Source organism: Falco naumanni, chromosome 1 (genome assembly GCF_017639655.2).
Source record: "Falco naumanni isolate bFalNau1 chromosome 1, bFalNau1.pat, whole genome shotgun sequence".
Classification (NCBI taxonomy): Eukaryota; Metazoa; Chordata; class Aves; order Falconiformes; family Falconidae; genus Falco; species Falco naumanni.
In genome coordinates this window covers 20,832,119-20,855,885 of record NC_054054.1, presented here as the reverse complement: position 1 = coordinate 20,855,885, position 23,767 = coordinate 20,832,119, and the positions used below count along the sequence as shown (strand labels likewise).

General features: G+C 38.5%; 2 protein-coding genes across 5 annotated transcripts in view; one reads left to right on the top strand and one right to left on the bottom strand.

The window, feature by feature from the left end:
* The window catches only part of SEC24D (SEC24 homolog D, COPII coat complex component), a 64,110-nt gene extending 51,177 nt beyond the window's left edge, over positions 1–12,933 (bottom strand). Inside the window, exons 1-3 of one of the 4 annotated variants that reach the window (XM_040584310.1) lie at positions 12,835–12,933; positions 7,028–7,212; positions 1,906–2,100 (exon numbers count right to left, since the gene is read on the bottom strand). In XM_040584310.1, the coding sequence (XP_040440244.1) occupies positions 1,906–2,056 (151 nt within the window). In that variant the 5' untranslated portion in view covers positions 2,057–2,100; positions 7,028–7,212; positions 12,835–12,933. Of the gene's footprint in view, positions 1–1,905; positions 2,101–5,101; positions 5,123–5,416; positions 5,499–7,027; positions 7,213–12,834 lie in introns of those variants that run through there. The other 3 variants (XM_040584328.1, XM_040584320.1, XM_040584335.1) reach the window with 3 other exon arrangements.
* An 8,372-nt stretch (positions 12,934–21,305) lies between these two features.
* SYNPO2 (synaptopodin 2) overlaps positions 21,306–23,767 on the top strand; it is a 95,774-nt gene continuing 93,312 nt past the window's right edge. The window contains exon 1 of the mRNA XM_040584298.1: positions 21,306–21,545. Within this exon, the coding sequence (XP_040440232.1) occupies positions 21,417–21,545 (129 nt within the window). The 5' untranslated portion in view covers positions 21,306–21,416. The remainder of the gene's footprint in view (positions 21,546–23,767) is intronic.

Sequence of the window (23,767 nt, the reverse complement as noted above, 5' to 3'; positions counted from 1 at the left end):
AAGTGTACGGCCCTGCTCTAGCAATAAGAATACCAGCTCTAGGTGGCCCTGCTGGAGCAGGGGTGCTGGATCAGATGACCTCCAGAGGTCCCTTCCAACCTCAGTTATTCTGTGATTCCATAAGAAAGGACAGATTTCCGGTCAGCTATAGAAGCAGATATGAAAAAGAAAAGATAGCAAAAAGGAAGCGAATAGTAGTTGGTAACTTGCCAGCAAAAGAATCCAAGACAGACAATAAGAAAGAAGCAAGCATGAACAAACACACCCTGCAATTTAATTTGGGACACTGGAAATTCCCTGTCACCCAGTTATCTTTGTAAGTAGAAGCAAGGGGTCCCTTTGATTTCAGAGAGCATTGTCACAAAGAAAACTTGGAACAACCTTAAAATAAAATAGCCTCCACAACGTAGAATCTGTAAACCTGCTAGAATGATTCTTAATTCAGATCTGCAACAGTGACTATGAAGAGACAAGAATTCATGTATACAGCAGTGTGGAATAAACAGCTTTTAAACCTGTATTTCTTGAATTATCTTCCTTCAAATTACTCTTAACATAAAAATGTGTTTGGTACCAAAACTGATATTTTTCCATAGTATTCTAGTAAGTCAATTACCAGAACTAGTTCTATCTTCTGACCATATTCAGCATTGGATTAAGGTTAATACAACTCCTGCTGTCTTTAATAAGAAGTTTTAAAGAAAAGGGATAAAACTTCTTTTTTTCTGTTTTCATGATAACACAAAAACCAAGGACAACAAAGAATATGTAAAAAATTCCAATATACCTGGATATTTATTCTGTCATTACTCCACCATCTCAAATACTAAATTTAATGTAACATCACAACCTGAATGTTATTAAAAATTTTAACAAATAACTTTTCTTAGATGCCTTAGAGAATACTTCAGACATCTTTACTATTTTAACTAATGTTCCCCTTGACATCAGGCAAAATATTGAGATGGTCCCTCTTTCCTGCATCCCTATCTTAGCTATGTATATTAGTAGACTTACAGAAGGATGAGGAAACCTTACTCTTTGGATAATTTCCACAGCCCAAATCCACTAGTCTAGCACACCCACTTTGACTTTACTGAAATTAGACCAGCACAATTTACACACAGCAAAACAGGCTTAAATTCCATGCTCTCAAATTTTGGTGTTTCTTTTTTAAGGGTCAGCCACCCTATACTCATACATTATATTTCTTGAAAGGTCTGAAGCCACATATCAGTAAGTTAAAATTTATGAAAAGAACAGACAAGGACAACCATGTTTAACTGTTTGATCTCAATTAGATAATCCATACAATGATTATGCTGGTAGAAGTAAAGTAAATATCCCCTTTTGCTTGTAATTCGCTTGCACCCAAGGTGTCCTTCCTCAGAGACAGTCTCCTGAGTGGTTAGAAAGCAGATGGGCTCTACTTACCATGCATCACCCAGTAAGTAAGCTTAAGCAGCAGAACACCAGCTGATACTCACAGGCAAGTTTGTGCTCAAGAATTCAGTAAGACAAAGGTCCGGCTGTGAAGAATACAACCTATATCCGACAGCTTTTTTACCATTAACATGATTAACATGAGTTGCGAAATGTTTCTCTATTCCCAGAAATCATTCATTTTGTATTTGGCTGTATCAGGAATTATAACAGAGCATTAAGCACTCGTGTTTATTGCTTCCTGGACAACAGAATTCACACACAAATGTCAGATACACCACCACATCTTACATCAACATCTGAGCATCAACACCACCAGTACAGACAAAGCTAGTGCAGGATCCTGTTGCAGTAGCAGTGTAACACTGAGCATTTTGTGCTGACACAAGTAAGGGAAAAGAGATGCAAAATACCTTCATCGAAAAGCAAACTCTGAAAACACATTTTAAGCCATATTCATACCTGGTTGAGGTGCTGAGTAGGAGGAATTAGGGTCCCCATAATGCCCATAATGAAGTGAAGAATTAGGTGGTCCAAAACCTGCAGAAAAGCCTCCTATTCCTGGCTGGGACTGGGAATACGGAGGAGCTGCAACATAACCTTGTTGACTCATGATGGCAATATTCTCATTCCAAGTACGGGATCCTCGTGAAGAATCTGCAAAAGAGAAAGTGACACCTGCTATTAGCCTTCGCTCTTTGTGCATTTTAAAACGCTGTGAACCATGTTCCCAAAACAAAACACATATCTGAGGGCAATAAAAGGACCTTAAAGTCAGGGGGAAACAGTGGCTTTGCTTGCTTGACTGGTTGGTTGGTTAGTTTCCTCAGCACTACCACATACTGCATGAACTGAAACATATCACTGAGTTTATCTGAGTGGGATTCACCTCTTCAAGACCCATGGAGAGAAAAACTGTAAGTAATGGATGCGCAGGTGGAAGAAAAGTCTCAAACTGCTCTCTTTACTGGGAAAACCTAGACTTCTACTACACCTGAAAAATACTCTGAGTCCTGCTCCCCACATACCAGATATCCCAATGAACACACTGAAGGATCAGGAAAGGCAGATTGACCAGAGTATTAAAGTCCTCTAGCAAATCCTTCTCCTGGCTTTTTTTTTTTTTTTAGAGAAGGTACAGCACCAGCTTTCCATCAAATCTTCTACATCAGCCCCATTCCAAGCCAGTGAGGGAAGATATCTTGCTTTTGATGCTGGTGAAACACAGAATAAACCATAGGATAGAGAGATCCCATTTCCAGCTGTCTTCTGCATTACTGGCCAAGGCCTGACCAGCTTTTTTACTGCAGGACTCCACAATATGACAAAATGGGGCACAAAGTATTCCACAAATGAGAAGCTATACTCTCAGGGCAGCATGGTCTCAACAGTACCATATGTTGGCCTTGCTACCACCAGGCATCTTTTCCCTAAGCTTTCACATCTTCAGTCTGTTGTTGTTAAAGAAAGAAAAAATCAGAATTTGATTAAAAGCAATTCAGAAAAAGTTTTCTAATGATGACAGCATTCACAAGACATGTGAATAAGACTTAACCAATAAGACATTTCTTTCTTGCAGTCAGATTTTGTTAAGCATGATAAAGTAAACTTTTAGAAAACTTTCAGGAAAGAGTATTCTGATAATTGCAATCATTTTAGAACTAGAAAATCAGAAGAATCCTGCATTATTAAACCAGATCACTGCATTTCATAAGACTAGTGTTCAGATACAGCGCCCTTGCCACCAAGGGATTTGAAATTATTGAAGTTGTACACTTTGCAGCCTTGATAGCTAGCTTTCTCTTTTCCATGTGAGAGAGATGTTTTTATTTTAACCTCATATTGAATTTAACAAAAACAAAATTTCACTAAATTTATTGATGCCCAAATTAAAACCATTTTGAGAAATGCTGAGGATCCAAAGCCTGAATGAGCACTTACTACTTCTGTAGACTCTGAAGTCAGGCATCTCCAAAGAACTAAAGATACAGGACATAATTTAACATCTAAAATGCTAGTTTATCATTTTAAATAGCTTTCCTAACCACATATACCTCACATTCTTAGGCTTGAGCCATGGAGTCATCTTTGAGTATGGAAGCTGGATTAAAGTACATCAAGAACTGTGGTCCAGAAGCCCACAGAAAGGCACTTCAAAATCACACGCAGCTTCAAAAAACAGACAAATTCATGCTGCACTGGTACATGTCAGCAGAGAAAAGCTATCCCTATCAGAAAAGCCATTTCTAGGCTTCTCATGTTAAAAATACATTTCTGGAAAAAAACAAAACACAACAGTTTTACTAATCTTCCACGTCAGACAAGAAATCACTTTGAGCTGGGTGCAGGGCCTAGCCCTCCTCACACACTGCCCGTGCAACCCTCTAAACCACACTCCTCAATGTAGTTTAAGATTTTTCAACTGCAGTATTAAACTGCTTCAGATAGGTAATCTGAGGGAGTTTTCTTCCATTTGTTAGTTAACAAGGTAAACACAGGGAGAAGGAAAAAAAAAAGTTTAAACAGAGGCTTCGTGCTGCCATCCGTACTTTCTTCCCTCCCCCACCCCCATCAGAAAGGACGTGGCAGTGTGAGCTTTAGTTGCTCCAAAAGACAGTAAGTCTGCACTAACTTACCTACACACTAGCATGGACATATACATCATATATATCTTTGTAATCTACATAAAGGAAAGTATTTTCACTTAGAGACAGCTGCAACAGCCAACACCTTTAGCTGTGACAGCATCCAGGGGAAATGACTTCCTCCACAGCTTGCTTACTCACAGAGACACAAAAAAACCTTGCCACGTCAAGCTTCCCACCGACAGCATAAACATGCAGAGGTTGTGCTGAAAAGAGACAGGAACTCTAACCATAAGAAAAATAATCTAAGTTTATCAAACACAGTTCCACATTCTATTTAACACTGAGCATATTTAATCCCTTCGCAAAATATGTACATATACCAACACACCACGGACACAGTTTGGAGGCAACATGCGAAGTATCACCCAAGGTTTTGGTTGTCAGGTTCTAACAAGAGACATACAGATTCACTCTGGAAATTGCATGACAAATATCAGAGGATTGGCTAAACTCAGATCTTTCCCTGGGTTTATTTACTGCAAGTGTCACTACATAGGACACAAAAACTTCCTTCTCCCTGTCTCTCTCAACATTAGTTTACCTTACACTGCATAGCCTGAGGAGCAACATTCACACACACATACTCCGTGATTCAATTTACTGCTATTACAAAATAGCTTGTCATCTTGGTTTTTTCAGAGGATCGCTGTACCTGTGCAGTGCTCTCCTGCACTGATACCACTGTGCAGATGTAAAACTCCACTCTGTGTGTGCAGAAATAGGACAACGGAACCAAAACCTGAGGATCACATTCTTGGTTCACTGAGGGTGAACTATTAACATTTTATTTCTTCAGAGACACTGTGCATGGTACCATCCGCTGGGAAGAGGTGCTGTCCCTCCCCAAGGCAGACTGCAATCTCAATCTGGCAAAAAATCTTTGAGGTGTATGCACGTATCTACACGCACATGTAGAAAGAACGGAATATAGCTACACACATTATGCTTCGTATTTTTTTTTTTAATAACACATTTTGGATTAAGCTATGAGAACATAAGCTTAAACTTACTCCAATTCAGTGCCAAACCCGCAAACACGTCCTATCACCTCCTACCGATGCAACGTTTCCCCCCGCCTCACCTAAGGATCCCAAGGCGCTGTAACAGGGCAAAAGGTCTCCCCACCCGCCCGGCCCTGCCTTCCTGCCTGCCTGCGAGAGGGGGCGGCCCACCCTGCCGGCTCCGAGGAGCAGCAGCCCGGCCGCTCGCTGCTCCCGGTCCCGCACCCTCCCGCCACTGCCGCCGCCCCGCTCCCCCCGCCCGGTCCCGCTGACCCCTCAGGCGGCGGCGGGCCGAGAGCGCGGGGAGGCCGTTAGGACCGTTACCTGAGGGGGCGCGCGCCTCCGCCGGGGCACACTCGCTCACCCAACTGCCACGTCTGAGCCTGCCCGCGCGCCGCCGCCTCCCCCCCGCCCCCCCCGCCGGCGGGAGCGCGCCCGACCCCGCCGCCCGCGCCTGCGCACTGCCGCCCGCCGCGCACTGCCCTCCGCGCCCGCCGTGAGGCGAGAGCTGGCGGCGGCTGACACGCTACTGAGGGCCCGCCCCGGGGAAGGGCCTGGAACGGACCTGGCAGAGGAGCTGCGTCCCACAGAGAAAGGCGCGGGGCAGCTACCTCAGACCGGCCAGAAGCCCGTATGGGCTGCTCAGAGCTGCTGGCATCAGCTCCTTTTCCGTTCAGCATTAGGGGTGAAATTCCTCGTTAGACACAGAAATGTCCTAAAATAGGATACTACTTCTCATATGTGCTTTAAAAACACGTTTCTACCTGTGGCTATATATATAAACCATATATATATATATATATGTATATATGTAAAATTATGCCACCTGAATATCCAGAGTGAAATACAATACAGGTACTTAACCTGTTTGCATACTCTGGTTTTAGTTACTGTTCAAGTACGTTTAAAAATACTACCTTGATGACAGGAGAGACTCAATGTTTTTGTAATTAACACAGTAGAAACATGGGTGTAACACGAGAAAGGCGTATTGGTAAAATGACCGTTCTTCCCAGGTAACAAACATTCATTGTGGTGTTAAAGTATATATATAAAAAAAGAAAGCAGCAGAGGATTAGCGGCAAGGAAAAAAGCCTTCACTCAAGGCAGCTTCATAACTCATATGCATGTGGAATTCAGACTTGATAGGCTTTTTATCCTTTGAGTGTCTGTTCTACAACTTTAACAAAGCTTTTGAAAGTACTGCACAGTTTTACGTGGTGCTAAATCTCAGTAACGGCTACCTCAGACAAGATGGTTGAAAGCATTCATTAGTATACAAAGTAATCCTGAACAAAATTCCAGTGCCTTTGAAACATGTCAAACTGAAGGTACATGTGGGCATCCTTTACATCAAAGGCTTGTAAGAAGCCTCCACAAGCAGCACAAAGTGGGCAAGAACAAGCCTTGACCTGCCTTCATTCTCACTATCCAGAGCTGGATTCACCACTGAATAATGTAAGCTGGTTTTCTACATGCTATCAGAGCTGTTGGATATGTCACAAGAAAATCTAAACCCTTTCAAATCTCTCACAACTGTCTAATCAGAATGGAGAATTTAGTCCATGAGGTAACAAGCAACAGTTAAACTGGATGTGGTTTTGGCTGCAGTGTATCCACGACTCTTTCGTGAGCAGGATGCAAACCATCGCCTTTCGTCATTGCGGTGCTGCAGTCTCACCCATCGTCCCTCTCTGTTTTGCTGTTCATATGGACACATATAATTCCCTTCAGTTATGCGAAATTCCTTTAAAATACCATGCCACTGAGGAAAATAACAGCTTTAAGTTTGGACATTCCCTGTTTTATTGTGGAGACAGGCGGGTTACTGTCCCACCACTCCTGTTGTGTCTAGCTCGTAGCTATTAACAGTATGCAGCTGTGGATAATTCAGCACTGAAGAATGGTGCACGCACTTGGCCACTGAATACTTACTATCAGATTTCTCCTCCCTGAAATCAGCAGCAGTGAAGCTGAAAGATGAGATCAGCAAAAGATAGCAAGGAGAAGCTGTGGCATCTTCAGTTCTTTCCCTGTTTCAGGCCTGCTCTGGAAATTGATCAAGACATTTCTTCTTCCGAGGATGTAGCTTCGCTTCTATTGTCCTCTAGCCTGCAACACTGAGACAAAAGGCACTACTGTGTCACAGTCTGGATGTTTTGAAGCTGCAAGTAGTATTTATCTACAGTTTCCACCTATAACATTAAAAGTAATTTAAGGTTTTCAATTTCAGAAATGTGGAAAAAACATTAAAGATTTAAGTGCATTCCTGGTCTGGAAAGTAATTTCATAAAAATGAGATTGCAGGATTGCTAAACTGTAGTCACTTCATTTTAATTAAATCATTTAAACTAAACTGTATGATCTGAGAATCAGACTAGTTTATGCTCTATCATCATCATCATTATGAAGATCTTGTAAGGGTTAATTACCTTTCTTAACAATCAATTTATCCTGAAGCTGTACCTATGCAATGCTGCTGAAAACTAATGTGATTTCATATATTTCAGACCTAATTTGGAGCTAGTGCTGGTTAGGTAAAAAAAGTATTTGGCTAAATCTATAAATCTTTTCAACTATATTAAAAAATAGCAAAACCCCTGAGTCTAAAATCTCACTTTTAAAGTTCTCACTAAAATTTTTTCTATTAGTTCTGAAACAAAGAAAACACATAGTCATCCATCAACTTGGGAGATTATTGGATGCAGAACTGATAAAGGCTCTGTTGAAGGCTAACTCAAATATTTCAGAAACCAATATTATATGTTTATTTTTATTATTTTAATCATTCGGGATTTATCTGTTCCCTGAAATTGCTACTGGAGGTCTATATAAGCCCCGCACGGACAAACTGTGCAGAACTCCATGTCTCTTATCACATAGCACATTGCATTAAGACAATGTGTGATTCCAGCAAACCAAAATCCTAACCCAACATTTTCACTTAGAGGATGTCTGTGAAGTACAGCCTTAGCACAAGCTGCCAGGAAGAATCAAAACACCACCATGATACATTTGAGCTACAGGAATGTATTCCTCACGGTGATAGCTACAGTACAGCTTTTGTAGCAGTTAACAGTGATGGCATTAACACATAGCTGTGACAAGACAAATATCTGCAGTTAAGTGGTATATAAATGGTTTTTAAAATCAAAATATATTCTAAACCATTCTCTAGGGGAAGATGTGGGCAACATTAGTCTTTTCTTTAAAGAACATACCTATTTAATCACAATAGTTCATAAAACTCCAAAGATTCTACACTTTAAAAGGCTTTTTTTTGCTGAAACTGTTTTTCTCCTTTTAATTACTTTTGTATGTCCTGCAGATAAACCAACAGGTTTGCCTTTGCACAACATTAGAAGGGTCCAAAAAGCTGGTTTTTAACTTTTACAAAAAAAGATAACTTTCTTTTCCTCTCTTGCTTACATATAATCCCTAAAATCTTTAATGTTTTGTCTACTATATATTTAAGATCTATGGAAAACAGTTTACAGTTTAGTGTAAAGCACTTTACAAGCAAAATGGAAATTATTATTTACAAAGGTTGTATTTGTTTAAAATTAAAGGAAAGACATCGGTGGGAAAAAAAAGCAATCACATTTTGAAGGGATTACGTTTTTCTGAAAAAAATAACAGTGTGAACGTGAGGTCAGATTAAAAGATGCTAAATCAAGGAAAAGGAAAGATAATGTTTCAGGAAACAGAACATTACTGTAGGAAGAAATACATTGGTGTTGTGATTCAGTTATTCTTCTATAAAAAACTAAGCACAATCGGAACATAAATAAGGGTACAACAAAAGTGAATACTGATATGTTGATTAAACAATCTCAATGACAATTAGAAAATATTATTAGAGTGCACCCTTTAAATACTGCCTTATATAAAATGAAAACACAGAATAAGGTTTTCAGAGTATTAGACTGATATAGCTGCTGTTATTCAGGGAAAATAATACAGAAATGTTAAAATCCTGGGCATACGTTCATTGCTATATATATTTTCTCTTCAGTAACTGGTGTTAATAGATTCTTCCTACAGTGACTACCCACCATCATCTAGCCCTGTTTCAGCTCAGGCATGGGGCCACAGTAAAGGAACAATTAATTCCTTTTTTTTTTCTTTTTTTTTGAGCAGGTTGTGAGTCTGAGTACCCAGAAACAAAACTGGGCCTGGCCAGCCAGAGGGGCCACTGGGACACAATTAGGAATTGCTGGGATTGCCCAAGTGATTCTGCCTTTTTCCTCCTACTAAGTATTGACATCCAGCTTCACAGCGATGGCAAAGCCTGTTCTACCCCTCAGGCTGCTTTCAGCATACTGTACACAAAGAGGTCCTGACACCTTGCCCTCATTAAAATTTTGAAAATATTTTTAGATGAGGAGTGTAAATCCAATTCCAATTCATAAACTTATATTCTGTCTGTCTGAATTAATCTCCAAATTCATTGAGACTGAATATTACTCTCCAATCCCTGCTGGGAACTGAGCAGTTTTGTTGCAAAACAAAAGATTATATTTAGGGGAGAAAAATGATATGCGATTGAAAAAGTGTTTAATGCTATTGTTTGCCTAGTAGAGACTCTGGGTTTTATGAAAAGGGCACTTGCCTGAAAGCCAAGGTCCCGATTTCCTGTTAAGTTGGTCCCTATTAGCTAAAACCACTTTCTTTCCCTGCAACTCAGTAAAACAGAAATGGTTATAAAATGCTCTATGGTCCACATGTGGTAAGTTCTATGCAAGTCACGCATTAAAAAAGCAAATGTGCTTTAGAAAACTGACTGTGGCTGCATTTTTTAAAAAAGACTTTCTGGCTAGTTCAAGCCTCTGGATTTTTCAGTATCTGCAAACTGTGAGGCTCCTCTACTTACTCCCACTGATTGTTGCTATTTTGGTTTTCTAATGAAATCAACATTCTGGCAACTCGATATGGAACATTTACAGAAGACAGATAGGGTGTTCTGAGAAAACTGCTGTGATGTTTCAGTTGGGGAATTTCAATTATCTTTTTTAATTAATTTAGTGCTAAGATGCATGACAGTGGAAGATTGCACTACCAGTTCTTAAAGACAAAAAACCAAGACTTGATTAGCCTGCCATAATTGCTACATAACAAACTGTAACATAAAAACCAAGATGAGACCTTCTTATTATAATGTGATTAATAATGTATGATATATAAAGCACTGTGAATAAACATTAAGCCATCAGTCTGAGAAAGGACAGCAGAAAGTTATACGATCCTTTCCGTGTTTGCTTGCTGAATGTATGGAATTTCTCAGACTTAGATATGTTTCACTTTTACATTCAAAAGCACCTGAAGTAGCTTTACTTTCATTGGCTGTCATTTTACGTTTCCTGCTCATGTATAAAATTTCTGATGTGTTAGTAGAGTCTTACTACAGAAGAGTACTCAAATAAGCTTAATATCATTTAAAAACCCAACATAGCTGAGTTAACTCTTCATAGAAAACTAGTCTTTTGGTTGATTTACTCAGTTTTCTCATTGGAAGACATGGGATGAATGTACAGTGTGTTTTTTCCATTTGTCCAGTTAATAATGTGGTTGTATTTTAGCCAGTGCTAGTGAGCATTAAATATACTGTTAATATAGTCCTACTGTTAGAAAGTCATACTTGTTACATGTCATTGATTGTCTACTGCAACTCATATGATATTATTTCCTTTCTTTGATCAGCTGATCTCACAAGCAGGATGAGATGTTTTCTGTTCATTAGCGCTGACAAATACCATAACCATTGAATGAATCTGTTGCATAAGAAAATCAGCTGTTCAACATCACTCTGAAATGAAGATGCAAATACTTTTATGTTTATTTGCACTCACATTCACTGTGCTTCTGCTTTACACCACCATTAATGCAGAAGTAAAAAAATCCACCTGAGCATGGAAAAATAACAGAGGTACTACATGCCAGAAAAGCATCTCTGTCGTTTGTAAAAGTATCAGTATTGATTACAAGAACATTTTTCAAAATACTGGTTTTGTGCTATTTGGATACCTTTAGTGTAAACTAATCGATGCCTTCCCCATCATTAACAAAAATAAACATCAGCATTAAATCAAAGAAAATCAGATTTAAATTTTAAAAGTATTCATCAAATTATTTGTTTATGATAAATGCAACAGTGATAGAAGATACAGCTGGCATGAAAATAACAAAGCACAGCAGCAAAATGCTACATCAAGCTTGGTGTCACAGCATGCATACTAGATTTGCCCTGAGGAGGCACATAAAACAGTTGTTCAGGAATTGCAGACATTGGCAGTCATCTGGAAATCTGGCAGATCCATGCCAACACCAGCTAAACATCACATTATCACCAAAAGCATAAACTTTTTCCAGAAGTCTGGAAACTGGTTCCTGGCAAAAAGATGCAGTGCAACAGGCAAGGATGTAGGATTGGCAGGGGTTAAACATCAAGGTGTTTTTGGAGGGCAGACTTTTCTAACATAATCTGCTCCATTTGGAAAGGAATTAGTTATCAAAGTGAGAGTTGGAATTCTTGTTCCTATAGCCAGGAATGAAGATATCTGGATTGCTTTTTAATCTATTGCAGTTACTTGCGTGGGGGCTAAGATTTTGTGCAGGGAGGTCCTTGTTGTATCATCTTTGTTGTTACTGCTTCTCTGTTAAAAATCTAAAAAGAACCATCCAGATAGAAAGAGTGAGCAATGCTGTTAGCATTACACAGACATACCGATGCCATAGCAACTTTTTATGTACTGTCCTTTCGCTAGATGCTGTAGTTCAGACACTAACATCAGACTTGCTGGGGCAGACATTGAACAAAATACTTCACTGTATTTGTAAAGTGAGTGTTAGAAACTGCTTTATAAATCCTACAGCTCGTTTTGTAGAACAGAGGAAAGAAGGAAGAACAGGGTACTACAGGAGGATTCAAAGATCCAACTAAACACAGAGATTTTTCAGAAGTTCAAGCAGACTTCTTAGGGTTACACTGTCTAGTGGCTATTTTCCCCATTTGACAGGCCCAGACCAAAAACTAAATGTGAATTTTCAAGTGTAAAAATGGAAGCCAAGGTTCCCCAGACCCATACTGTATTATAACTCAGTTGTTCCACTGTTCCCATTCTTTTTTTCAGTACTGATAAATCCAGTCTCATGAGCCTTCCAAGTGACAAACAATACCTGCTTTAAATGCAATGCAAAAATAATTGAATTTTATGCTGTACTTCGGCCATGCATGTAATCAGTTGTTGAGCTCTTTAAAAGCAACAAGTCAAAGGAGTTAATGACTTCTATGCTAGCTAACAGGAAACAACATTTAGAAGATGAAACTTGATGCAGGTGAGTATTTATCTGACTAATGTTAAATCTTCAAGATCTCTTCAATCTGCAGTTCCACATTAAACCATCATTTTGCAATTTAGTAGACTATTTGGGCCTAACTGATAGCTCAACTATGATTAAAGTATATTTTCTAACTGAATATGATATGGTTACTCTTGATTCATTTCACTGTAGTACATCAGAAGAAAGTTTAGCATCATGTACTTACTTAGCCCAATAAGTAGGCATGAAAATTTGCACTGGATTCTTTCATTAGGAAGAGGGGAGATCATAAAAGCTGACTGTCTTACAATGAACAGATAGATAAAGGGTGTTGTGTTACTTAACTGCCACCTTTACATGACAATTCAAAGAGCAGGGTGAAGCATTATGGCAGAGGTGAGGAACACAGAACACCTACTTACATGCATGCTCCATTCCAGGCTCAGAAGCTTTTGCACAGAAGATAAATTTTGATTCCTCTAGGCTCTATTAAGAAGAATGTGATGCAACATTCCCCTGCCAAAACTGGAAAGAAAATACGGCGTAAATAGTTTTCTTTCTACTTTAGAACCTTTTATCAAAATTTTCCCAACTACTGAAGCCAAATATGTAGTCATCCCATGTCCTAGGAATCAAAATGAAATGGAGATAGACACCTAAGAGTCTCCCCAAGTCCCAAGAGAAAATCAGTTCTTGCTTGCTGAAACACGGTGATAAGTAAAACCAGCAGTGGAATGACACCTGAACCACAAAGCCTCACTTCACGATTAACAAGAAACAGATAGTTATTCCACTGTCACAAAAATTTTTTCCATGTTCACAATGGATGGTTTTTACTTTTTCCTCAAAACAAAATCTTAGGGAGCCTTTGTAGCTAGTTTGTGTATTCTTTCTTGGACATATTCTGAAATCATTGTCTTTTCATATATCTTACTGGCCCCTTCCCCAAGACCCCTTGGGTGCTTTCAGACCACCTGTACTCTCAAACTGCCTGCCCCAATCAAAGGAGTGGGAGAAAAAAAGGAAGCTCCTGTCAGTGTGCAGCTGGGACATGGTGAGGCCACACAGGCACACCTGGAGCCTCAAAAGCCTTCTCAGAACACTTTGAAAGTCCAGGAAGAAAAAAACCCAGAGTCTACTTCTCTTCAGCCAGTAGTTCAGGAAGGTATTTCCTACATATATTTCCTGCGTATCTGGGACTGGCTGTGGGAGGAGCAGATAGGACAAACACCAAAGAAACATCAGAGTTCTTGTCTGCAAACTCTTGGCTCATGACTCACGTTACCCATACATTTTTACTCACTGTATTTAATGATGACAGGTCTTTGGCTACAGATAGCCTGTGATATGTTGCCACCTAGGCCACCAAAATAGGGAACAGATCTTCATTAATTGACATCCTGACACAGGGAATTGTAGAGTTACAGGGGAACTCTGTGTGAATTTCTATTTATTGTGTTACCAATCAGTAATGCTCAAGTATATCAACTTTGTTTCTGTGTTTTGGAGGAAAGTGGCTTCTTTCGCCTGTTGGGTTTTTTCCCCCACTATCAATCCTAAAACCATAATGATAAAGCCATTACAAGCATCTAGGGCGACACCCACTAACATAAGTGCTGAGAATTACCCTCCTGGTAGTAGCATGGCAAACCACATTTTCAGCTGACTTACATTGTCTTGTTAGTGAAGCATATATAAATGCTGGGAGTGTGATCTAGAACACCTGTCAAATAACAACGCCTGTTACTAACTGCATATGCAATCTGCTCAGGACTCACAGAGAGCTACTTTAACTTAATAACAAAAGGCAAGGTTGTGACTGTTTCTAAGTCGACCATTGAGAGGAACAAAGTTCTTATTGCTCTGCATGGGCTACCTGCATTAACACACTTTTGGTTGTGGCTAGAGTTACTATCACTCAGCCTACTAAGATGTGACAGGGATCAAAGAGGTAGGGGCAAGATGAACAGGCAAAAGCTTGACTTTTCCTCAACATCTAAAACTTTGACAACCTTAGATGAGCTGGCATGGAGGTGAGATAATTTGTTTCCAGCGGAGAACCCCAGCAAATTACTTTTCTCCTTCAAGAGAAGCTTGGTTGAGTGCTGTCCTGCATTACCCCTTACACTTGGCAGATTGCAGGCTTAGTTTTTCAGAATGTGGCAGCGCAACCCTTTGTATTGCCACTTAGAGAAAGAACTTTCTCAGGTTCTAAAACATGATCAGATTTATTTTATGTTTCTGAGCAAGCAGTTTCTCACACCAGAGTCAGATACAGTACATTTCTCTGCTTCTCCCAACACACTTCATCTGCCAGTCTTGAAGTTGGGGAAAAAAACCCTAAAGCAGGAGTAGTCCTAAAATCCCAACCCATCATACAGTACCTAGCCTAATAAGCCACATTAGGGATTAAAATTTGAAGCCTTTACCTTTACTGGTGAGGAACTACTCATGCCTCTTACGAGTGCAGGCAGAGCTTTCCCATCTGGCCTTTGAGGTAGCTAAAAACTATCTATGACTTGTATTTTTTCTTTTCCCTTCACTAAGAACTTGGTATTACTGGGGTTTAGTACCTTTACCACCCTACGTCTGTATTTTCAGTCAAGCAAACCCTCTTTACCTGGCAGTGCACACAAAGTTCCTCATGCAATCAAAACATCTGGATTCTATTAATTTCTCTTGTAGGACGAGAAATTTGATGGGAAAAAATGAAGAGCAATCACCTTTAATGAATGTTAGCTGGAGCCATGCATTTAAACCTTCCATCAATATATTTCATTCTCTTTGTCTGTCATTTTATACCTTTTTTGAAAATTAAATCCTTTCCATGTGGCTCTGTTTCTTGTTGCTTCTAAAGTCAGGAAAACAAAAACTGAGGGTAGGAATTAAGCAGAAAAGTATTTTTCTACCTCTGTAAGGTTTGTGGAAAATGATGTTTAACTTTGTCTTCAAAAGCTGTTTTCACCTTATGCAACTTCTGAGTTGTACTACTACAAGACAAGAAATGTTCTTAGGCAGTGATTTGGGACAATAACATGCTACATTGCCGTACACTACCCAGCTTGCAGAAGCCACTTTAAACAAAAAATATTCTAATTTGAAGGGATATATTAGAAGAGGCCACTTTAACTTCATTTGGAAGAGATTGTATGTCATGTTTTCGTAGCATGGCTGTGATTTTATCTTTTGTTCCATTAAACTAGCTATATATTTACAAGTGGGGTTTTTTCCATATAATTAATAAACAAACACACAAATCAGCACTGTCAATTTCTTTTTCTTGCTTTTTTTCCCCCTGCTGATTCTCCCATTTGGCTAAAATCACATCCCACAATAAACTGGGTAGCTTATTAAATTGTTTACAGATGATACAGTTAGAATCTACTAGAAAGCTGTTAAATAGGCATTTTTTAGGGAACTAATGTTGATTTTATGTGAAAAAAATCAGAAAGGAAAAGAAAATGAAATGCATAAAAAGGAGGAAATCAGACCATCTGGGTATTTACAGAAGTAAAATGCTGCCCATAAATTAGAGATCATGATATCCCCCCCCCCTCCCCCCCCCCCTCCCCCCCCCCCCCTTCCTCATTACTAAGGAATAGGTGGAAAGGTTTGCATTTTTAAAGTATCCACAGACCAAGGATACTATTGTAGGAAACTAGGTGAAATGACAGCTTTGCTTTTATTGCTGAATGAAAGACAAACATATGTCTTATTTCTTCTCACATTTGTAGAATATCTTCTGAACTCAGCTACAGAACTATTTGATTTAAATTAGATTTTAGATAAATCGACTTAGAGTAAAACTGTTCAGAATCATAAATGATTACTATAATAAGAAAAGAAAACATATGAACAAGTTACAGTAGATGAGGCAAATAAAATTAAGAAGCAGTCACCAAAAGCACACAGAGCTTTAAAGGAATTCAATGCTGGAATAGCTGACTCTTGCTTAAAACTGTTATCTGAGATTAGAGAGTGCCATTTTTTAACATAAGTGTTCCAAGAGAGATTCAGAAAACAACAATCCTGTCAGCCTGATAGCTACATAAAACAAATAGGTGGAAAATATAATATGGAACAGTGGACATCTGGAAAAATATGACTTATCTGGGAAGAGTTAAGAAGGTTTTCTTAAAAGGAAGTCCTGCCTCACAAACATAAGGCAGTCCTTTGAGGGGATCAAAAAACGTATGGATAAGGGTGATCTGATTGATCTTGGATTTACAAAAGGCTTTCAACAAAATCCTTCACAAAAGGCTTTTAAGAAAACTAAGCAGCCATACCATAACATGGCTTAGAAGTATAAGGTAATACACACTGGGAAAAAAGCCCATTAATTCACATATAAAACAATGATCTTTGAACTGAGTATCATCAGACAAGATTTTAAGATTTTGACAGATAGTTCCGTGAAAACATCAACTCAGCAGCGTCTGGAAAAGCAAATCAGGTGTTAGCAGTGTTTGGGTTAGCAACTAGAGAACAAAACAGATAGCATCCTGTTATTGTACAAATCCCAACTTTGACTGTGGTTTGAAGACTGTGTGGCATTCCAGGCCCCTATCTCAGAAAGGATATAGAACTATAAAGGATGTAGAGAAAGGCAATGAGGATAATGAGACAGCTTCTGTATAAAGAATAACTATTCTGTTCTTCCCTTGAGAAAAGATGACTGAGATGGATATGTAAGAGGTCTCTAAAATTATACAGAAATAGTGGAAAGCGTGGCTGGCAATTGCTTGGTCACAGCTTCCTCTGAAGCAGGGGACATCAAATGAATCTGTAGGATCCAGATTCTAAGAAGCGAAGGTGATCATGTCACAATGAAGTTAGGAATTACTTCCTATGAGAGATACTAAAAGTTATGTCAAGAGGAAACCACATGGAAAAGTTAATGGAAGAGAAAAGCATAACTGTTACTAAGTACAGAGGAACTGCATCCAGCTGAAGAAGTTTTTGAGTGGAAGTCACTGGAGGCCTCCTGAGGAAAGTAGTGTGCATATTCCATGTTCTTACTCTTTTCCCTAAGTAACTGTTTCCCACCCACTATCAAAGACAACATTTTACGATAGATGGTCTCACTTTCGTCTAAGTATGGCTTTTCTTAGTTTATCACAGCTCATCAAGGCTAATGTGCTACATTTTTTGATTGGCAGTTCTTGAAAGCAGATGAGCAGGTGAGGGTTTGACCTTGAATTTTTTTAAAACAGATCTCATCATAGAAGATCTTATACAAGCCAAAGCTTTACCTGTATTTGGGCACAGATAGATGTTGAGTGAGTTCTGGAATTTGTCATTTACTGAGTTTAGAAAGTTATTTCTTGTGACATAAAATTTATATCGGTTGTTGCCTAGAATCAGATCTTTAGGTTTTAGTGAAATGATGGAGATGTGGCAGTGGTTAAGTGGCTGCGGTTGCCATTAGCTTTAAACTTTTTAGTGGATTTCAAAAAGTATCTCAGAATTTATGCAATTTATTTATCCTATAGAATCCACAGAGACCAAAATGTAATAAACCCCAGGAATGACTCCACTTTTATCTTGATGTCCACTTTCTGACCAGCATTTAGAAATCCCAAAGGATGCTGAGAATGTACAACCAGGTAAGACTAGTATTAAAAAGCAAGATAGGCTGCAGCATAAGCATTTGAGAAAGTCATATAAGGCAAATGGGAGTTGTTAATGCCTATAGAGTATTATTTGTTGGATTAACACACAGGAAGCTTTGGGTCTCCCCATCACAGGAATAGTTTAGTTACAGACTTCAAATGTTTTTCTTACTGTGGAGCATGCAACAAATTCTCTCTTAGAAGAAGAAAAGCAGCAATTTGTTTGGAATTGTTGTTATAAAACCCCCTCAACATACTGAATAGAAAAAAGTTATTTTTCCTAGCTTTGTTCTCTTCTTAGGACCACAGTTCTTGCCAGTTCAAGCAAGTTTAAATATATCAGGTTTAAACGTCCCCAAAGCTTTGTCATTATACTGGGTTACTTTTAGTCTGAAGATTTTGAGGTTTGTTTTGTTGTTGGTCTTGGGGTTTTTTTGTTGTTGTTGTTTTTTGGTTTTGTTTTTTTTTTTTTGTTTTTTAATATTACATTCTTTCCACAAATTGTTCTGGAGTAATTAGCAGTACACAATATTTATACAAACTCAGCAGGAAAAAAAAAATGTATAGCAGAGATCTTACAGCATCAATGATGTTACCTATTGTTGGTATTACTTCCACAAGCTGATTTAACTACTACAGCAACATGTATTACAATGAGTAGTCAGTAGAACATTAAACAACACTAAGGTATTCAACTTTAAGGATCAAAAAAACTAGCTTACAATGTTGTAGACAACTGTTAATTTTGCTTTTATGAGAAATTTCTCGTATTTTTTACATGGTGATTTTAGCCAAAACCATTGGCATGATTTTGCCAAATTTAAATCAAATTTAAAGTGCTTCTCTGCTTTTTTGCCTTAACGACAATAGATGGTGGGGGATTAACTCTAAGGAACACCAGCTGCTGATACTTTAGCAGCTGTACGGAGACATTTCATGTATGGCATAAAACAAAATCAAACATATCCTGGTGTTCTGACTGGTTATTTTTTCAGCTGAGCAATGACTAATTAAGATTGTTCAGTCTTATCATTTTACACTGTTCTGTTATATGATCAAAGAGATAGAACCATCTACATCTAGTACAAATTCCCATCAAATATGACCATGCAAATGGAGGGGTGTTTCTCCTTAATTTGTTTTCTGCAGTAAGTATATGAACAAGTTCAGAAACAGACATCAGATTTTATTATTCCTTTTTACTGAAATGATAAAAGAGAGTCTAATACAAGCTCAAAACACCCTAACAGTAACTAAATATATAAATTTAATCATAAATGGATAACATTTGAAGGGCTGATAATTATGTGATTCATATTCCTAAAAAAACTATTTATTTTTTGTGTTTAACAGAGTTTCATAGGGCATTTTTTGCAGCTATATACTTAAGAATTCTGTTGCCATAAAAGAATCTATAAAAACATGCATCTTTAGGCAAAAGGGAGAGAACTGTGTCTAAAATAAGATTCTGCCTAGGGAAAGACTAGAAAACTGTCTGCTAATAGCAACAAATAAACATTACACAAGATAATAAGCAGTTAGCCACCTTGAACTGAGTTATTTTAAATGCGGTGTCTTCACTCAGAGGTTGTCTAGCAAAGTTCCTTTAAAGACATTCCCTTTCTGAGTATGCCTTCTCTGATAGTGTTTTCCTCAAGTATTTAATTATATGGCAAGCTGTGCTTGTTTTGCTTCTCCAGAGCCTTTGACTTCTAGTCAATAAAGAAAACACTCTTCCTCCCATTAAATCCTGATATTTAAAGAGTGACATTTTCCTCTGTTTGATTAGGGAGCTTGTTTCCACCCAGTCTCTGGGTTACCTTCGTGTCTTCCACGGCCTGATAAAGGGCTTAAGTGCCTAAAAGCCTGCCTAGTTTTTCCATCCATAATATTTCAGCTTAACTGAAAATCAGAAGATCCTGTCTCTACTTCGATATTTTGCCTAATGGTCTTTAAAGAACATGGCTGTAGCGTAAGGAAGCATCACTCCAGGGACACTTAATTGACAGATACACAGGCTTAGGTGTAAAGGCTCAGTGGTTACCAGCTACTCGGATGCAAAGTCATGTAACTTAAATGCTGTTTCCTGTTGCCCTGACATCACTGAAGACCTAGAACCAGCCAACCAAAACCACTTTGTATAAGGACCTCAGTGGAATTTAGGCTATGAGAATCTGACATCAAGCCCCAACAACCTGGGTCTCAAAGCAAGAGGTATTTGCTTCAGAAACTAGCCTAGCCATTAAAGATGTTTCTGCCCACCTGATGAACACTTTCCTTTCAAACCAGCTTAGTTCAAAATGCAGCATGATTTAAACCAAGCAAGCTGACTTCGGGCTGAGGCAAGCAGGAGCGCTTCACTGTCAGTTGTTAACACTCAGCTAGGGGAATATTCATCCCTTGCTGAAGAACAGTCACCTCTTAAGCCACTCCAACTAGACCCGGAGGAGCTCAGCTGTTTACAGTCTGCATTACCTGAAGTCAGCAATGGGGAACAGAACTAAACCCAGGTCATGTAAGGCACCTGCAAATTAATTTCCCACGCTTATGGTGAGGTTCCCCTTTAATAACACAATGCAAATCATCCATTGATAGCATCAGTAGAGAGATCTGATACTTCATTCCACTAATCCTCTTCTCCTCTCTGGTAGGAAAGGCAACAGGCTGCATTAAGGACAGGTATTATTAGGGTCCAACAATAATTCAAGTCACTGCTAAATAGCAGTGCATGTTAAACTACACTAAGGTTAGAGATAACCAGCAAAAGCAGCGATTCCTAGACAGGGACATTATAAAACTTTTCTCTTTTTTTTTTTTTTTTTTTTTTTTTTTAATACCTGCAGTGCTGCAGAAAGTGTATGCAGGGTAGATATGAAAATCATAAAACTAGTTCAATCTAAACATATCAGTTATGCAGAGGATGTACGTGATTTTTCACTCGATTCTGCTTCCTTCTTTGTTTGGCATATGAATGCAGAAAGTGGGTAAATTAGAGTTTAAAATGTCTGGTACCATTTACTAAAGTAAACTCAAGTCCTAAATTGTCACCGGCAAGTGTACATTTCTTTTTGTTGTGGTTTTGATTTAGCTGTCACGAGAGTCATGTTTAAATACAGCCTTTCCTGACTCGTGGCCGAGTCTCTTTGTGTGCGTTTCCTCAACGTTACTTACTTTACTTTGAAGGTGGGCTGAGCATAGAAATCTGACGAAAGAGTGGGCTGTACCCTTGGTCCGAGGGAGCTCTTACATTCTTCTGAATGACTACATTTGCTAGTGCAGTACACAGCAGCAGCAACAGTGTGGTGCTCTGGGTCTCCAGCTCTGCCTGGCAGGCAAATCTCCAGCTTGCTGAACATCTGCAAGACAAACTTTTCATGTTCTTCTTTAAATGAATGCTGCCTAACTGCACCAGGAAAATGGGCACAGGGGATTATCTCTGCATTGCTATGAGTGGAGGGGCGCCTTGGGGCTTTAGATTGCAAGGTGGCAAGGAGCAAAAGCAGCCTTTGCAAATCGCCAAGGTAGGATCATGAGAGAAAGATGTTATCAGTGTTTTGTGAACACGAGTGAAGAGAATAGTTTGTTTAAATATATACTGCTTCCAGTGAAATGGTTGGTGTAGGTCTTATTGTGATGCTTGTTTGATTTTGCTAAGATGTTTTGCAGGTGCTGATTATGTTTGTTTCAATAAAAAGGAATGATTACTTTTTGGTAGCTTGCAAGTATTGCTAACATTTTGTTAAATGTTAAAGGTCTGAAATTGTGCAATGATCTATGCCTTTCAGCTCCTGTTAGTTTTGCTATAGGTTTCTGAATCCTGTCGGCATATCGCAAAACTGAATCTCATATTAGGAAATACTGTTTCGGTCATCTATTTATGATACTTTTTCAAGTCTAGTCATAGAATAAATACAGCTTTATCATGAGAAAATGTTCTTACTATTTTGGGAATCCTGGAAAGCATTACACTGAGTTATCGCTGGGTTTGGAAAGTTATCCAGTCCTAGAAGCAGCTTTAATAGACGCCAAACATTCCCTTTTATATTTCATAAGCAAAACTGAAAATTAATGAACAGTTCATAAATTACCTTAATGTATAAAATGAGAGCAAAATGAACAGCAGAAATTCAGAATAAATTAAAAATAAGAACTGGTAACGCCAAGTTGCAAAAATAATAGTTAAAAAATAGTTTTGCTAAAAATCAGTGCTCACTCCATTGCAATAGCTTCTCTACTGCTGCAACAATGAAGATTTGTCATGGTTATTAAGGCTTATGTAACTGTATGGAGCTGCATTCTGGTCTCCTAGAAAAGAGGGACAAATTTGGTCCAGAGCTGAGAGGTCAGCAAAATATCACTGGCTGAAATCATACTAGGACTGATCACTGTACAATGCATTCTGCCCTGTTAAATTGAGGGAGAGATATTAAAATGTATTTTATCGCCTTTTAGTGTCTTGGTAATCTAGTTCAGTACATTGAGTGTTAAGTATTTTTGTTCATTGATATTGTATTTTAGATCAGTAGTTTAGCTATTTAAGCTCTAACTTTCTTAAGGTGTCAATATATTTATTAATTAGTTAAATTTTATTTACTGCATCAGTTAACTTTTTCACAAACAGCAGAAACAGTAAGTTTGCCTCATTTTATAAAAGAAGGTCCTTTTAGTTCCTCTGTCAGGAATAGAAAGTCTTCTTTATTTTCAATGATTTTCAGTCCATAATATTAACCATATTCAGTAACAGAGCTATGATTTATTGAGTATATGTATAATTTTTCTCATTACTGTTAAGTTTTTTGTTTGTTTTTATATTTTGCAAAACGAACATGTTTAAGTCTTTTTCCTACCAATGGGCAACTGTTGCTTTGCAAGTATAAACCACTGATAATAGATGACAGTGGAATCCTGCCATCTAGTGAGAAATTGTAAATAGAACTTAAAAAATTGTAAGTAACGGTAAAAGGCAAGAGCTCTTTATTACATAAACCCAAAAGTAAAAAGCACAGTAGATTGAACACAATAATCTGATTAAGCTTTAGCTTCCCTGATAAAAATGGGCTATAATTTTTTTTCCCATATTCACATCCTTGACTGTGGCACTTCAGTCTTGGTTCTGTTTTACCACTAAAATTTGGGACTTGAGAACTAGATACATAGTAATAGTTGTGCCTTACTTCTAAGGGGAAAATCCACCAGTAAAATATATCTGAAATTAGAAAAATAGTAATAGGCATATTTAGAAAAAAAATCAAAGAAGCATGAGTTTGTTTTCTTGCAAATGAACCTAATCGAAAGGCCATGTAATATAATACCTCAGAACACCCTTTGTAGAAGTACATGCATATCAGCATATGTAAGTGTTACAAGGGTGGTGGGCTGGGTGCTTTATGAGTTCCAGATCATTCATTTCTCCACGCATAATAATTGGTCAGGATCAGTGAGATTAGAAAATTGACACAAGTATCTGGCTGGAAACCTGAAAGTTGGAGTTAACAGGCCACAGCTTTCTTTGGGACTTCCTCTGTCTGCAGGCTTCGCCGACCTCCCCGGGGAGCCTGGGCTCACTCAGAGGTGCACAGATGTGGGTCTCCAGGTCAGGCACCGCTGTTGGGTTGAGGCACAGAAAGGTGGGGGGGGGCTGCAGCTACACTGTGTTTGGGGAGATGGAGTTTTCAGTTTTTATTGTTATCTGTGAAAAATTAATCTAATAATTCACAAAACTATAAAGAGTTATGTAACGAGT